This window comes from Odontesthes bonariensis, chromosome 4 (assembly GCF_027942865.1).
Source record: "Odontesthes bonariensis isolate fOdoBon6 chromosome 4, fOdoBon6.hap1, whole genome shotgun sequence".
NCBI lineage: Eukaryota > Metazoa > Chordata > Actinopteri > Atheriniformes > Atherinopsidae > Odontesthes > Odontesthes bonariensis.
The window spans coordinates 1,357,488-1,372,835 of record NC_134509.1 but is presented as its reverse complement, the minus strand read 5'-3'; the positions used below and the strand labels follow the sequence as shown (position 1 = coordinate 1,372,835).

Here is a 15,348-nt window from a genome sequence, read left to right as displayed (position 1 = left end):
TAATATCAGGACATGAGATATTACACTAGAGCGGGGGTCTTCAACGTTTTTCAGGCCAGGGATCCCCCTACTATTTATATGGCATACAATTGTGTTTTATATTTAACGGGGCCTAGTGCCGTGTATAAACATAGCTACTCTGTTATTGTACATTCAATACTAAGCGATTAAAATAATACACAGGTTAATATATTCATGTTTTTATTTTAAACATGTGCAAGGTACAGGGTGGCTGCGCCACTGCCATTTATAAACAAACATGTTGCATACAACACTGAGCTATTCAAATAATCCACAGATTTTAACTTTAAACATGCATGTAGATGGGACAATGAATCCTCAAACCATCTGTGGATGGCACACGCTTGCACACAATTTGTGAGAAAAAACTGTTTGAAAACAAAAAAAAAAGAAATGTTAAAAATCGTCTAATCAACCAAAGATTTCGCGACCCCCCTGCAGTACCTCCGCGGACCCCCTGTTGAAGACCTCTGCACTAGAGTATTGTACAAGAAGGACTCAGACTTCTTAGAGTTCAAGAGGAGACCAACGCTGGGAACAAAGGTTGCTCTCCTCCTTTGGGTCTTACAGGCCGGACAGCGGAACCTGCCACCACATGGCAGCTGCTCAAATGCCGGAAACAGAGCATGAGTCGGGTCCTTGAGAATTCGACGAGCCAGGCCGCTAGCCTGCTGCTCGTACACAGTGTTCAGATGGCGAACAGAAAGTCCAATAATCTTAGAACACACCTTGACAATGTTGTGCAGGCGGTTCCTATCCTGTACAGCAATGGAGTGATACCAGATGCATACGGAGAAAGCCAAAACAAGGCAGTGAATGTGTAATAGAAAGTAAACAAGATGTTCTGACTGACAGAAAAAGAGTTCAGTTTCCTTAGTAGAGATATCCTCTGCTGACACTTCCTCAGGATCCCTTCTGTGTTGGAAGAGAACCTCAGTTGGCAACCCAGGATGGTTCCCAGATATTTATATTCCTCAACTGTCTCGACCGGAGAACCGTGGATCATAGTGGTGACCATGGGCGTCAGTTTGATTTCAGAGGTGCTGGGGACAGTTACCATAAACCTGAGTAAGGTTTGAAAAGTGCTGGGTACAAGCTAGGCCCATTACTTCCGAATTGAGGTTTCATGATAAATAATAGGCATTGCATTCGATGATGCGTATTGACGCGATATTGTCCCCATATTAAAGTTAAAAGCCATCTGCGCGGTCTTGTTTAGGCCGTCGGAAACATCCTGGGTTGGGACAAACTTAAGAGTAGGCCCTATTCGTATTTCAAAATCCGCATTTTAGTACAAGACACGAGTTCGGTTACTGCACAGCCCTTGACACACCAACAAATCTCAGACAAACCTTGACCAAGCAAGAGCACATCAGGGGACGTAGCCTGGCTACAAACAGCCCTCGCCCTGACAAAGTTTTCAAACATTGCCAGGCTATGAAACGACGGGCAAGACTGAACGAGCAGCAACCCCTCTGTGAAATAAGTTTTCATCCATTGGCTATCTCGCCTGATATGCATCATAAACACTGAGGAATCTTCACCTGCAACACCAGCGACGTCTTTCATCGCTCGTTACCCTGCAACAGACCGCCAGCGCAGTGTGTGGGAGCGGAGCAGATAGCTATTCAGCTATGGGGGCTGATCGCAAGCGCATTCATACAAGGAGAGTGAAAGCAGAGCGGATCAAATAGTCTTTGGTAAGGAGAATACCATGATATAAAATTATACATTTTAGCAAAAGCGGAGTTTGCACTTTCTCTACTTTTTTAAAGTGGTGGGGACAAATCTGCTCGTCAGACAAAGTGCCGGGGACGCGTCCCCACCGTCCCCGGCGGAAATGACGCGCCTGGTCGTGACAGCCGCCGGCAGTTCCCTTTGGCTGCTAGAGAAGGTCACCACCATCTCCTTAGTGTTGCTGACATTCAGCTCCAGGCAGGAAGAGTCACACCACTCTATGAGCTGCTGAAGAGCGGGTCCATGATGGAGGGACAGCAGAACTGTATCGTCAGCAAACTTAACCAAGTGACAGTTGGAGTGCGTTGATCTGCACTCATCGGTGTACAGAATAAAGAGCAGCGGAGATAGCACACAGCCTTGTGGGGAGCCAGTGGAGGTGGTGAGGAGATCAGACAGGTTATTATTAATCCGGACACGCCGGGTTCGGTTGGTCAAAAAGTCCAAGATCCAGAGGATGAGCTGACTGCTCCTGTTGAAGTTCCGGTGGAGTCTCTCTGCTAGAATATGTGTTTGCATGGTGTTAAAGGCTGAGGAAAAATCTGCAAACAGGAACCATCTGCTGTGAGGAGACGCTGCTGACCACCACACCACCGTACAGCCGCACATTCTGAAGTCTTTTGTTAAAACTGCTTTCAGTAGTTTAACTGTTTCAGTGCTGCTTTTGCAGTAAACCGTTTTACCTGCAAACTGAAGCAGAACTCAGGATCGCAGTGAGACTTTTCACCAGCAGGTGGCGCTGAAGTCCTCCCGAGGTCTTCATCAGCAGGTGAAAGTGCAACGGGAATGCGTCTGTTTCAGGAAGCGTGCAGGACAGGACGTGTTTCAGGGAGGAAACCACCAACAAAGCACACAGAAACTCCACTTCCTCCCCGCCTCCGGCCTCATCCCTGCTGACGTCCACACGACACTCAGCTCATCGTGGAATGAAAGGAGGCAAGAAAGAAACTGACAAAGACAGAAAGTAAGAAAGAAAAAGAAAGTTAAACATTCCTTTATGGATTCAGTTCATCTTTGTGGCACTTTTAAGTCCTTTTAAGGACTCATTGATAAAGTCGTGGACAGATGTTGGAGCACCTGATGAACAGTGTGTGTCCGGATTAAAAGAAAAACTACAGAGTTTAAACTTGTGGCGTTCCACAGGGTTCAGTTCTGGGTCCATTTATATTTTCTCTCGTTGTGCTTCTACCTCTTCGCTGATGATGTTCGGCTGTATGTGTCTCCTAAGCCCCACCAGTTGGACAGGCTGTCCACTGGATTAGTGACTGGTTACCAGTTGCTTTGTTTTAAACACCAACAAGACAAAGGCCATGATTACAGCACCAGCCTTACTTTATGAAACTGTCTGGGTACCAATCACCCACCAAAACCTCACGCTTTACGCAAAATATGTTTTATATAAACTCGGGCTGGGCAACGATTAAAATGTTTAATCTAATTAATCTCATGATTTCCCTGATTAATCACGATTAATCTCATTTGTACGCAGAATCCAAAAATGAATCCAAAAGTAGCGTATAGCCTTTAGCATTTAGCTTTATTTTAAATGTGCTGCCATATGAATGAAAGTGCCATAACATTTGTTGTGCAAACACACTTTTAACATCAGCATCTTTCTGTAGTTTTTATGTAGAAGCCTCGCTCCACTGTCTGTTTCCTTGAATGACTTGCTGCTATCAGTTGTGTGTTTTGCCTTTAAGTGATATTTTAGACTGGAACTACTACGCTGAGAAGACAATTCAACTTGGCAGTGTTTACAGATGACTTTGGTTCTGTCGACTCCGCCGTCTGGAAGAACTTTAAAATGAAAATGGCCGAGTAAAAGTTCCGTACCCTTCTCCATGTTTGGTGGATCCGCCGATTACTTTCTTTTCCTGTTCCACAGCAGACAGCAGCAGACTTTTACAGAATAAAAGCCTGTGAGCAACAGAGTTTTACAAAATAAAAGCCTGTGAGCAACAGACTTTTACAATAATAAAATAAATAGTAAAACAGGGGTGGTCCGTGGCGTAGTGGGCTGAGCAGGCGCCCCATGTACAGAGGCTATAGTCCTCGCTGCAGCTGGTTTGAGTCCCGTATCGGACGGCCCTGTGCTGCATGTTGTTCCCCCTCTTTCTGCTCCCTGCTTCCTGTCTCTCTAAACTTTCCATTAAAGGCACAAAAGCCCCCCAAAAAGATTATTATTAAATAAATAAATAAATAAATAAAACCTGCGTTAATGCGGGATAAAATATTTATCAACGATAAATAATTAACGATAACTAACTCGCCCAGCCCTAGAAAAAAATAAACCAAACCAACACAGTTTGAACTCTGTCTCATCAGCTTCATTTAACCTGAAATAAACTTTAACATTTCAGACCCTGCAAAACATCTCAAAAATCTTGTTTTTTCTTGTCCTTCTCAAACTTCTCCAGTAAACCGGGACAAATTCAAAACATTTCTGTGGTACTTTTTATTTTTGTAAGTTTATCCATAACTTTATAACTTTCTGACCTGGGCCTCTTCAACTCTAGACTAAAAACCTGCTTATTTAGGATGGCTTTTTATACCCAGTAGTATGATGACACTTTTATCTTATTTTATCTTATTCAATTTTGTTGTATTTTATTGCTTTCACTGTTCTTTTATTTGTTTTTACTTATTCTTCTTTTTATTTATTACCTGCTGTAAAGCACTTTGGTACGCCGTAATGATTGTCTGTTAAGGGCTGTATAAATAAAATACATTTAAATTTACATTTACATCCAATTTATTCTTTTTCATGCATTTTATCTAATCAGATAACATAAGACCAACTCTAAATATTTCATTGTAATCAGAAAAGAAACAGGAATAAAAACGCAGAATAGTAGGATATGTAAACTTCTTTAGGTATTCATGTATATTTTGGTGTAAATATCTATGTAATCCTGTTAGATTTCGTGTGTAGTACTTTTAAAATTAATACTTTAATACTTTAACTTTGAAAAAAAAACATTTTTTTAAATACTTTTAATCCTTTAATACTTTTACTGTTTTTTTAAAAACTTTTTAAATACTTTTTAATACTTTAATACTTTTACTGTTTTTTTTAAACTTTTTTAATACTTTTTAATACTTGAATACGTTTACTGTTTTTAAAAAAAACTTTTTTAATACTTTGTAATATATTTTAATACTTCTTCCTTTCAACGCGGCTCCTTTAAATAAACGTTTGTTGTGCTCAGCCTGAGAAAACGCCCATTGCCGTAAGACTACAGTACCCATGATTCCTCTTGCATGGTATTTCTGGGTAGGTTGTAGTCAGACAGCCATATTTGATTCGATTACACTGTTCTGGCTGCGACAACCAGTTTAGCCCGTTTTTTGGACGGAAAAAACGGCGTATTTTCGTGACTACGAGGCCAGTTAAAAGATTATCGGCGACGATTTCCAGCTGCATTCAGAGTGACAACAGATTTCACCCAGTAGTCAACGATGAATCCTGAATAGTAAGTGCCAGTTTTATGATGTGGATTATATTATGACAGGTCCGGTTGAGCCGGGGAGGCAAAGCTAAGCTAAGCTAAGCTAACGGAAGCTAGCCGAGCGGACCGGGTAGGCTGGGTCCAAAATGAACGTCAGCTGCTTTGTCCTCGGTGCTCCGTTCTGCTGACAGCTGTTCTGTTCGGCACCAAAGTCACTTCTGTCAACATTTTACCATCAATAAAACACGGCGGTAACCGACAAATCATCCGGGATTTGTCAACGATGTTTTGTTAGCAACACTTTTAGCTAATTGGAACTAGCAGCTAGCATGCTAACCGTTCCCGCAAACAGGAAGTAGGTTTGGTAATAAGTGTTACTTCACTGCGTGACTGCGAACAACGAACAGCAGCCGTGGGACCATTTTAATCCAGAAAACTCTGCTGTTTGTTAACGTCGCAAGTGTAAAAAAAAATGTCTCGTCATCAACGTCAACATGAGTTCCGTTTGATCAGGGCAGAGAAAAACACCGAGTGGATTCATTTAAATATGTCCAACCCGACCTGAAGACTTCCAGCACGACACGGTACCGAAGATGGATCCCAACAGAACCAGGGGGAAAGCCACAGAATAGATTTATATTGATGTAATGCGCTGAGCTGTCTGAAATGGTCTTTTAAGGTCCAAAACAAACCAGCTGGTGATTAATGCTGTTCTAAAATAAAGCAAAAGCAGGTTTTTATTCAACCCGATTCTGTCCAGAACCTCAGTTGTGTTGTATCTGTAGTGGCTATTCGTCCTCTTGTGTCGATAATCAAAACCAAAAAGATGTCAAAACCATAATAAACTAAATGAAATCAAACGGCCACTGAGACACGAAGGAGTGAATTTACGCAGGTAATTGAGTCCATTGTCCAGGCAAAAAATTAAGTTTCTTTCGGTTTAGTTCTCCAACCACAAGCAAACAAACAAAGAACAATGGCCCTTTGCCGCCTCTCTTGCCCTGTTAAAAACCTATTCCCCCCCCCCAGGTGCCTGCTCATCTAAATAAACTCTCCCAGTGCGCCTCAGCTAACCTGTGCTTTCAAAATAAAAGCATACCGTATTTTCCGCACTATAAGGCGCACTTAAAAGCCTATAATTTTCTCAAAAAACAAAAGTGCGCCTTATAACCCGGGGCGCTTTATATATGGATTTATTCTTGTTAGCTTACGGACCCCGAAGCGATTTTGTGTGGTACACGGCGCTCTGTCAAAATGTTTTAGTAAGAGTTTGGTAAACTACAAAGCCGCACCGCAGCATTACGGCTACAGTAGTTATGAGCGCAGCGGAGTAATATATATTGTGATTCACCATAATAATAACAAAATTGAACAGTGGGTTATTGAACAGAGAGCAGCGGGTAGAAGCGTCTCTACAGTCTCTATTCGACTGAAGGCAACAGCGTTAGCACGGGACATGAATATCAGTGTCAACAGGGCGTTCAAAGTTAAACTGCGAGCTGCGTGGGAGCAGCTGTGACCGAAGGCGAACACACACTCACCAAGGGAGGGAGACAGCGCCGGGCGACTTACGCTACTATCTGCCAATGGATCGTGGATGCCTGGGCTAAGGTATCAGTCTCAACTGGTCCGAGCTTTCACGAAGGCCGGTGTTCAGTCGATTTGTGCTACTTGTCGAGAATTGCTGCTTTGTGGTTTTGCGCATTCGCCGAGCTGATTTTATAAGTTTCGTTTTCGAATCATCACTGAACTGCCAGGTAACAGCAACGGCACTGTTTTGTTTCGCTTAATGCGCCTTATAGGCCGTTCATTCATTGACCATTCATTGACAGTGCGCTTTATAATCCAGTGCGCTCTATAGTGCGGAAAATACGGTAATTAAATACCCAAATTAACTCAAACAATACTAAATATCATAAACAACCAAAAAAGGTGTATTCCCCAAACTAAACCCCCAAAAGATAACTAGCCAAAGTGAGCCAAATATACAAAATAACAAATAGCTCCTACAGTATCTGTTCACACGGGTCCAACAGAGATGTGAAGCAGCTGGAAGAAGTCGGTGAAAACGGTGAGGTGGTGTCAGAAAGCTGCATCTTTCGTTCTGTCCTGACCTGAATTTAAGGTTTTCTGCTGACACGATTCACCTTATAGATCAGAAACGGTTTAAGATCAGGCCAGGAAGAAGGTTCATTAAAGCAAAAAAACTGCTATAAGAGAACGGTTGGTTCTGCCAGAGGACCAGTCCGTCTCACTTTATGGTCACGTGACCTTCCAGTGACGTCGCCAAAAAGAACGTAAGATGGAGACGTAGAGAAATAAAGTTCTGAGACGGCACAGAGTTCCACCTCAGAGGTAAAGATAGAGGGATACACTTCAAAGTAAAATAAAGGTAGAAGAAGAAGAACCAGATTGATTATTGATCAGTTGTTTTTGTGCTAAATGTAAAATGATTTCAGCATTTTCTCAGCACGTGGAAACGTTTCCTCCACCTTCTCTGATCGGTTGAGTTCGTACTTCCTGTTATGTGACCGTTGCCCCGGTAGCAGCTCAGTGGGCGGCGGCCTCCTTGGTAAACAGCTGATTGGCTTCATCAGACTGGTTTTCTCCTGATTAAACCCAGATTCTGTCCTCACAGTGACTACTTATTCAAACTGCTCCTGATCGGCGACTCTGGCGTTGGAAAGTCCTGCCTCCTCCTGCGGTTTGCGGTAAGTCGCCCGTCGGGCTTCACGTGTCGCCGCCGGTGACGCTGCAGGCTGATAACTCGCCCGTCTTTCCCCTCAGGATGACACGTACACAGAGAGCTACATCAGCACCATCGGCGTGGACTTCAAGATCAGGACCATCGAGCTGGACGGGAAGACCATAAAGCTGCAGATCGTAAGAGAACCGGGCCGATGGGCCGCCGTCGCTGTGGGCGGAGCTTATTGTTTGTGATGTTTTTGGTCCGACGGGCTCTGCTTTACCTCCTCAGTGGGACACGGCCGGGCAGGAGCGGTTCCGAACCATCACGTCCAGTTACTACAGAGGGGCCCACGGCATCATCGTGGTTTATGATGTCACGGATCAGGTGAGCCAGAGTCCGACGGCGAGCTCCGTGTGAGCCCCAAAAAGGAAGGAAACTGTGAGAACTGGTGCTCAGCAGCAGGAAATAACATTATTTTTCATGTAAAAACACATTTAACTTCAAGTTTATATGATTTAATACTGACATGATGCACTGAGCAGCTCAACCGGGGACCTGGGGGTCGGGGGCCGGTTAAAAACACCTAGGAACACCTCGGAACACCTCGGAACGCCTAGGAACACCTAGGAACACCTCGGAACACCTCGGAACGCCTAGGAACACCTAGGAACACCTCGGAACACCTCGGAACACCTCGGAACACCTTTAGAACACCTTTAGAACACCTTCAGCACACCTTCAGCACACCTTCAGAACACCTTCAGCACACCTTCAGCACACCTTCAGAACACCTAGGAACACCTAGGAACACCTCGGAACACCTCGGAACGCCTAGGAACACCTAGGAACACCTCGGAACACCTCGGAACACCTAGGAACACCTTCAGCACACCTTCAGAACACCTAGGAACACCTAGGAACACCTCGGAACACCTCGGAACACCTAGGAACACCTTCAGAACACCTTTAGAACACCTTTAGAACACCTTCAGCACACCTTCAGCACACCTTCAGCACACCTTCAGCACACCTTCAGCACACCTTCAGAACACCTAGGAACACCTTTGAACACCTTTAGAACACCTTCAGAACACCTTCAGAACACCTCAGAACACCTTCAGAACACCTTTGAACACCTTTAGAACACCTTCTGAACACCTTCGGCACACCTCAGAACACCTCAGAACACCTCAGAACACCTTTTAGAACACCTTTAGAACACCTCAGAACACCTTCAGAACACCTCAGAACACCTTTAGAACACCTCAGAACACCTCAGAACACCTCAGAACACCTTTAGAACACCTCAGAACACCTCAGAACACCTTTAGAACACCTCAGAACACATTTAGAACACCTCAGAACACCCTCTGAAACACTTCAGCACACCAGCTTCCTGCTCCGAGCCTCTTGCTGCCTCCTCCTCATCATCATGTGTTAAAGGTTAAAGAGGTTAAAGGTTAAATGCGTGCGTCTCGTCCTCAGGAATCCTTCAACAACGTCAAACAGTGGCTCCAGGAGATCGACCGTTACGCCAGCGAGAACGTCAACAAGCTGCTGGTCGGCAACAAGTGTGACCTCACAACGAAGAAGGTCGTGGACTACACCACCGCCAAGGTGAGTGGGGGGCACGGCGCCGGCGCCATCAGCCCGCCTCTGAGCAGACGATTTACCTCCAGAATAAACCTCTGAATCAGCCTCCTGGTTCCAGAATGAACGAGTGGAATTAATTAAACATATTTCTGTCTAATTAATGACATCATTCAGTCTGAAGCTGAGGTCACGTTTAGCCTCAAACGCCATTTTTACTGGAGATTTGAGTCTGAACTGTGTTTCTAACAAACACATTCTGCTCTTTTTAATCCTTTTACATAGTTTTCTGAGATGGTTGACATAGACTTTGGTCTAAATATCTGGTTTCAGTCTGTTTGAACTCCTCTTAGTTAACTGTCTGTTTTCAGGGTGGAGACTCAGTAAACTCAGCTCCACCCTTGGGTGGAGGTCGTGGCAGTAAACGCAGCATAATGAAGCTGTTCCTGTAGTTAGACCAGAAACCCTCCAGCTCTACACACAGATACAGATAGTTCCTCTGTTGGTCCCAGAGGGAAACAGGTTAGCATGTAGCTGTAAGCTAGCAGCAGATGCTAGCAAACAATGGTTTCTCATCAACAGTGATGGACCAAGCCGGAGATGTACGCAGCTTAACTCGTAGTAATGCATGTGTACCGTTAATTACTGCGTTTAAACACTTTGGATACATTAACCTCATTAAACAGTTGTACTGGGAGACCTCCATCTTTATCAGAAACATGCCGATAATGTGACGTTAGCACACCGAGAGTGAGGAGAGGACCGGTGTTGTGTTGGAAACACACCTTATCCACACAGCTGCAGGTTGATGAGTTACAGAACGGAACCGTTCAGCTAGAAAGCTTCAGCTAACAAAGTAATGTGGGAACAATAATGTTCATCTTTCAGAAAGGAACAGCAACAACTCCTTAGAAGCTGGTGTACGTCACCTTCATTAGCTAAGCTGTTAGCGTTAGCTGCTGCTAAAGGAACAGCAACAACTCCTTAGAAGCTGGTGTACGTCACCTTCATTAACTAAGCTGTTAGCATTAGCTGCTGCTAAAGGAACAGCAACAACTCCTTAGAAGCTGGTGTACGTCATCTTCATTAGCTAAGCTGTTAGCGTTAGCTGCTGCTGAAGGAACAGCAATAACTCCTCAGAAGCTGGTGTACGTCACCTTCATTAGCTAAGCTGTTAGCGTTAGCTGCTGCTAAAGGAACAGCAATAACTCCTTAGAAGCTGGTGTACGTCATCTTCATTAGCTAAGCTGTTAGCGTTAGCTGCTGCTAAAGGAACAGCAATAACTCCTTAGAAGCTGGTGTACGTCATCTTCATTAACTAAGCTGTTAGCGTTAGCTGCTGCTAAAGGAACAGCAATAACTCCTCAGAAGCTGGTGTACGTCACCTTCATTAACTAAGCTGTTAGCGTTAGCTGCTGCTAAAGGAACAGCAATAACTCCTTAGAAGCTGGTGTACGTCACCTTCATTAGCTTAGCTGCTAGCATTAGCTGCTGCTAAAGGAGAAAATAACTCCTTAGAAGCTGGTGTACGTCATCTTCATTAGCTAAGCTGTTAGCATTAGCTGCTGCTAAAGGAGAAAATAACTCCTTAGAAGCTGGTGTACGTCACCTTCATTAGCTTAGCTGTTAGCGTTAGCTGTTACCCTTTCCATTTCCACCAGAAGCTGGCTTCTTCCGTCCAGCAGGGGGGATGTGAGTGGGCGGGGCTTAGCTGAGTGGGTGGGCTAATCAGAACGGCTCGTTAGATGAGGAACTTTCAGACAAAGGGGAGCTGAATAAATCCCAGGGTCGTGTTTTTTCCCCACCAGGAGTTTGCCGATAACCTCGGGATCCCGTTCCTGGAGACCAGCGCCAAGAGTGCCACCAACGTGGAGCAGGCCTTCATGACCATGGCGGCCGAGATCAAGAAGAGGATGGGCCCCGGGGCCACGGCCGGCGCCTCGGAGAAGTCCAACGTGAAGATCCAGAGCAAGCCGGTCAACACCTCGTCTGGGGGCTGCTGCTGAGAGCCGACCCGGCGCCGCCGGCCCCCCAGGAAGGAGGGAGGAAGACTGAGCAGGCCGCTGTGCAGCTCCAACACCCCCCCCCACCCACCCCACCACCATTTATCAGTCAGTAGGATGGTAAGCCCCGCCCCCCCACCAGGCCTTTGATTGACACTGATAAAACACACGTAAACGTTTTTAACAGAAACCGGCGGCGGCGTCTGATTGGTCCGCGCTGCTCTTCACCCCCTAAAGCCGCCGTGCAGAGCAGCGCGACACCCCCCCGCCACGCACACGCCCAAACCAGCAGCGTGCACGTGCAGCCCATCGCACGCCCCCGCCGCCCCCCCTAACATCCACGTGCCTTCGTGGCAGGACGCCCCCCCCACGCCGCTGTACATTCCCGTTGGTGTAAACGCGGCTGCGTGCGCCCTGCTGGTTTGGTAAGCCCCGCCCCCCCCCCTCTCAGAATGACTATAAACTGTATATATTTATACATAAATGTAAGAAGTGATTTCCAGGTTGTGCAGAGCAGCAGGAGGAGTTAGGAGCTCGGCACGCGACATTTTGTGGCACAACTATTAAACCGATGAAGGAGATCTTTGGTAAGAGCTCGTCCCCGTGTGGTTTGTACCTCGCTCTTCTTCTTCTCTGATTATCAGAGTTCACGTCCACATCTGAACCTCCCACATGACACCGAACCAGGTTTGTGCTCCACAAAGGGGGGAGGGGGGGGGCGGACGTGACTAAGCTCCGCCCCCTGACCGAGCAGCTCTGTCAGGATCATCGCCGCCGCCATCCTGCAGCCGCCAACAGAGACTGATTCTTCTGAAGCTTTTAAACCAACATGAATGATTTTTATTGATTAAAATCTCTGAACTCTGACAGTGTTTTTATTTTATTTGTTTATGACATCAGTCCCAAAAACATCTGCAGATAAAGAACATTTAAAGCACAAAACAGGAAGTAAAAACTAAAGTTTAAATTCCTTTAATTAGAACAAAGTTACAGAAATCAGTTTTTCTGCTTTGATATGAAACTGAATTAATTTAAACTTTACTTTGACACTTTTTATTAAAGCTGCAGTCGGCAGGTTTTCAAAATTGCGAGTCTAAAGTCGGAAAATTCGAACTGATACAACTTTCAGGTCCCTCCCCCAACCTCTAACAAGCTCCGAATCGCCCCCCAAACCCCTCCCCCTCTGTGGACGAGGTCGTGCACGTGAGTTCACACCAGTGTGAGCGCACACAAGCTGGGGCAGACTCACGCTCAGCAGCGTGTGCACAAGCTGTGATTGACAGGTAGGATTCCTCCACCCTAACGTGATTGGTTAAAAACAGCCGGGAGCGCTCGGTTTTTGTAAGCATGATTACAGGCTTCAGAGGGAGCTACAGATTTCGTTATTTTTCCTAAACAGCCTATTTAATATTCTACTTCCAGAATCCCATGACAGTTCAAGCTAATATGACTAAAAAAAAGTTGCCGACCGCAGCTTTAATTAACCTGAAGCAGAAAGGTGGAAACAAACGAGGAGGAAATTAATCCATCCGAGTGAGAAAGTTAAAGAACAAGTTTAAATAAAAGCAGAACACATTCTGTGTGATTATTTATCACCATATAAACTTCCTTATTTAGCTGATTGGATATAAGTGTTCGTCTCGGATCATTTCAGTCCTCCACAGATGTTCCAGGTCAAAGGGCAGAGGAAGAAAACAGCTGTTGGTCGAACTGAGGAAATCTGAAGGTAACAAAAACAGAACCAGGAGGAAACCTCCATCAGAACCAAGAACCATCTGCCTGGCCCAGCTGGGGGCTGAGAGGACAGGAAAGAGGGGACAACAAGCAGCGTAACACCAGCCCAGAGACACCTGCTGAGAGAGAGAAACACACGTTAATGACAACAATGATGTCACATGTACATGGAGAGGTGCATCATGGGAGCTCCCCCAGCAGGCTGGGCCTGTAGCAGCAGAACTATGGGATGTTCCAGGGTCACCTGAGCCATCCCTAACTATAAGCTTTATCAGAAAGGAAAGTCTTAAGCCTGGTCTTAAAGGTAGAGAGGGGCCTGATAACTGAAGGCTCTGGGTGCAGTTTAAAAACGAGTGGAATTTAAAGAGAGAAAACAATAAAATAGAAAGAAAGTCAATGACCAAAGAAGAACAAAGGACAACATTACATGTTTGATCAGTGAGTGAACACTAATGGTTCTGTTACCGATGGGAACGGGGGTGGGCGGAGTCAGGTGGTTCTGTTACCGATGGGAACGGGGGTGGGCGGAGTCAGGTGGTTCTGTTACCGATGGGAACGGGGGTGGGCGGAGTCAGGTGGTTCTGTTACCGATGGGAACGGGGGTGGGCGGGGTCAGGTGGTTCTGTTACTGATGGGAACGGGGGTGGGCGGGGTCAGGTGGTTCTGTTACTGATGGGAACGGGGGTGGGCGGGGTCAGGTGGTTCTGTTACTGATGGGAACGGGGGTGGGCGGGGTCAGGTGGTTCTGTTACCGATGGGAACGGGGATGGGCGAAGTCAGGTGGTTCTGTTACCGATGGGAACGGGGATGGGCGGAGTCAGGTGGTTCTTTTACCGATGGGAACGGGGATGGGCGGAGTCAGGTGGTTCTGTTACCGATGGGAACGGGGATGGGCGGAGTCAGGTGGTTCTTTTACCGATGGGAACGGGGATGGGCGGAGTCAGGTGGTTCTTTTACCGATGGGAACGGGGATGGGCGGAGTCAGGTGGTTCTGTTACCGATGGGAACGGGGATGGGCGGGGTCAGGTGGTTCTGTTACCGATGGGAACGGGGATGGGCGGAGTCAGGTGGTTCTTTTACCGATGGGAACGGGGATGGGCGGAGTCAGGTGGTTCTTTTACCGATGGGAACGGGGATGGGCGGAGTCAGGTGGTTCTGTTACCGATGGGAACGGGGGTGCTACTGCTACTGCTACTAATACTACCACTACAACTACTACTACCACTATCACTGCTACCTCTACCACTTCCACTGTTACTACTACTACCACTGCTACCTCTACCACTTCTACTACTACCACTTCCACTACTGCTACTACTAATACTACCACTACTACAACTACTACCACCACCACTACTACTGTTACTGCTACCTCTACTACTACTACCACTACAGCTACTACTACCACTATCACTACTACTGCTACCTCTACCACTTCCACCTCTACCACTACTACCACCACAACTACTGCTACTACTACCACTACAACTACTGCTACCTCTTCCACTACTACTACCACTACTGCTACTACTACCACCACCACTACCACCACTGCTACTGCTATTACTACCACTGCTACCTCTACCACTTCTACTACTACCACTATCACTACCACTGCTACCTCTACCACTTCCACTGCTACTACTACTACTACCTCTACCACTTCCACTGCTACTACTACTACTTCTACCACTTCTACTACTACCACTTCCACTACTACCACCACTACCACTGCTACTACCACTACCACCACAACTATTGCTACTACTACCACTACTGCTACCACAACTATTGCTACTACTACCACTACAATTACTGCTACCACTATCACTACTACTACCACTACCACTACTGCTACCTCTACCACTACTACAACTACTACTGCTACCTCTACCACTTCCACTACTGCAACTAGTACCACTACAACTGCTACTACCACCACTAGTACCACTACCACTAATACTACCACTACAACTACTACCACCACCACTAACACTACTACCTCTACCACAACTACTGCTACCTCTACCAATTCCACTACTACCACCACCACCACCACTACTACTACTGCTACTCCTACTCTTCTTCTTCTTCCATCCTTTGTTCCTGCTGCTGTCAGCTGACC

The 15,348-nt window shown here is 46.0% G+C and overlaps 1 protein-coding gene across 1 annotated transcript; it reads left to right on the top strand.

The window, feature by feature from the left end:
* Positions 1-5,039: 5,039 nt before the first annotated feature.
* LOC142378195 (ras-related protein ORAB-1) lies at positions 5,040-12,356 on the top strand. The gene is made up of 6 exons (XM_075462454.1): positions 5,040-5,231; positions 7,846-7,918; positions 7,995-8,090; positions 8,185-8,280; positions 9,382-9,513; positions 11,295-12,356. Exons 1-6 carry the CDS (start codon positions 5,218-5,220, stop codon positions 11,490-11,492), a joined length of 609 nt encoding a protein of 202 aa, XP_075318569.1. The 5' UTR covers positions 5,040-5,217; the 3' UTR covers positions 11,493-12,356.
* The last annotated feature ends 2,992 nt before the right edge of the window (positions 12,357-15,348 follow it).

Excerpts from the sequence above, each read along its gene's own strand:
- LOC142378195 (XM_075462454.1), top strand. Across the intron at positions 7,919-7,994 it reads GCCTCCTCCTGCGGTTTGCG|GATGACACGTACACAGAGAG; the intron begins GTAAGTCGCCCG and ends CTTTCCCCTCAG. Across the intron at positions 9,514-11,294 it reads TGGACTACACCACCGCCAAG|GAGTTTGCCGATAACCTCGG; the intron begins GTGAGTGGGGGG and ends TTTCCCCACCAG.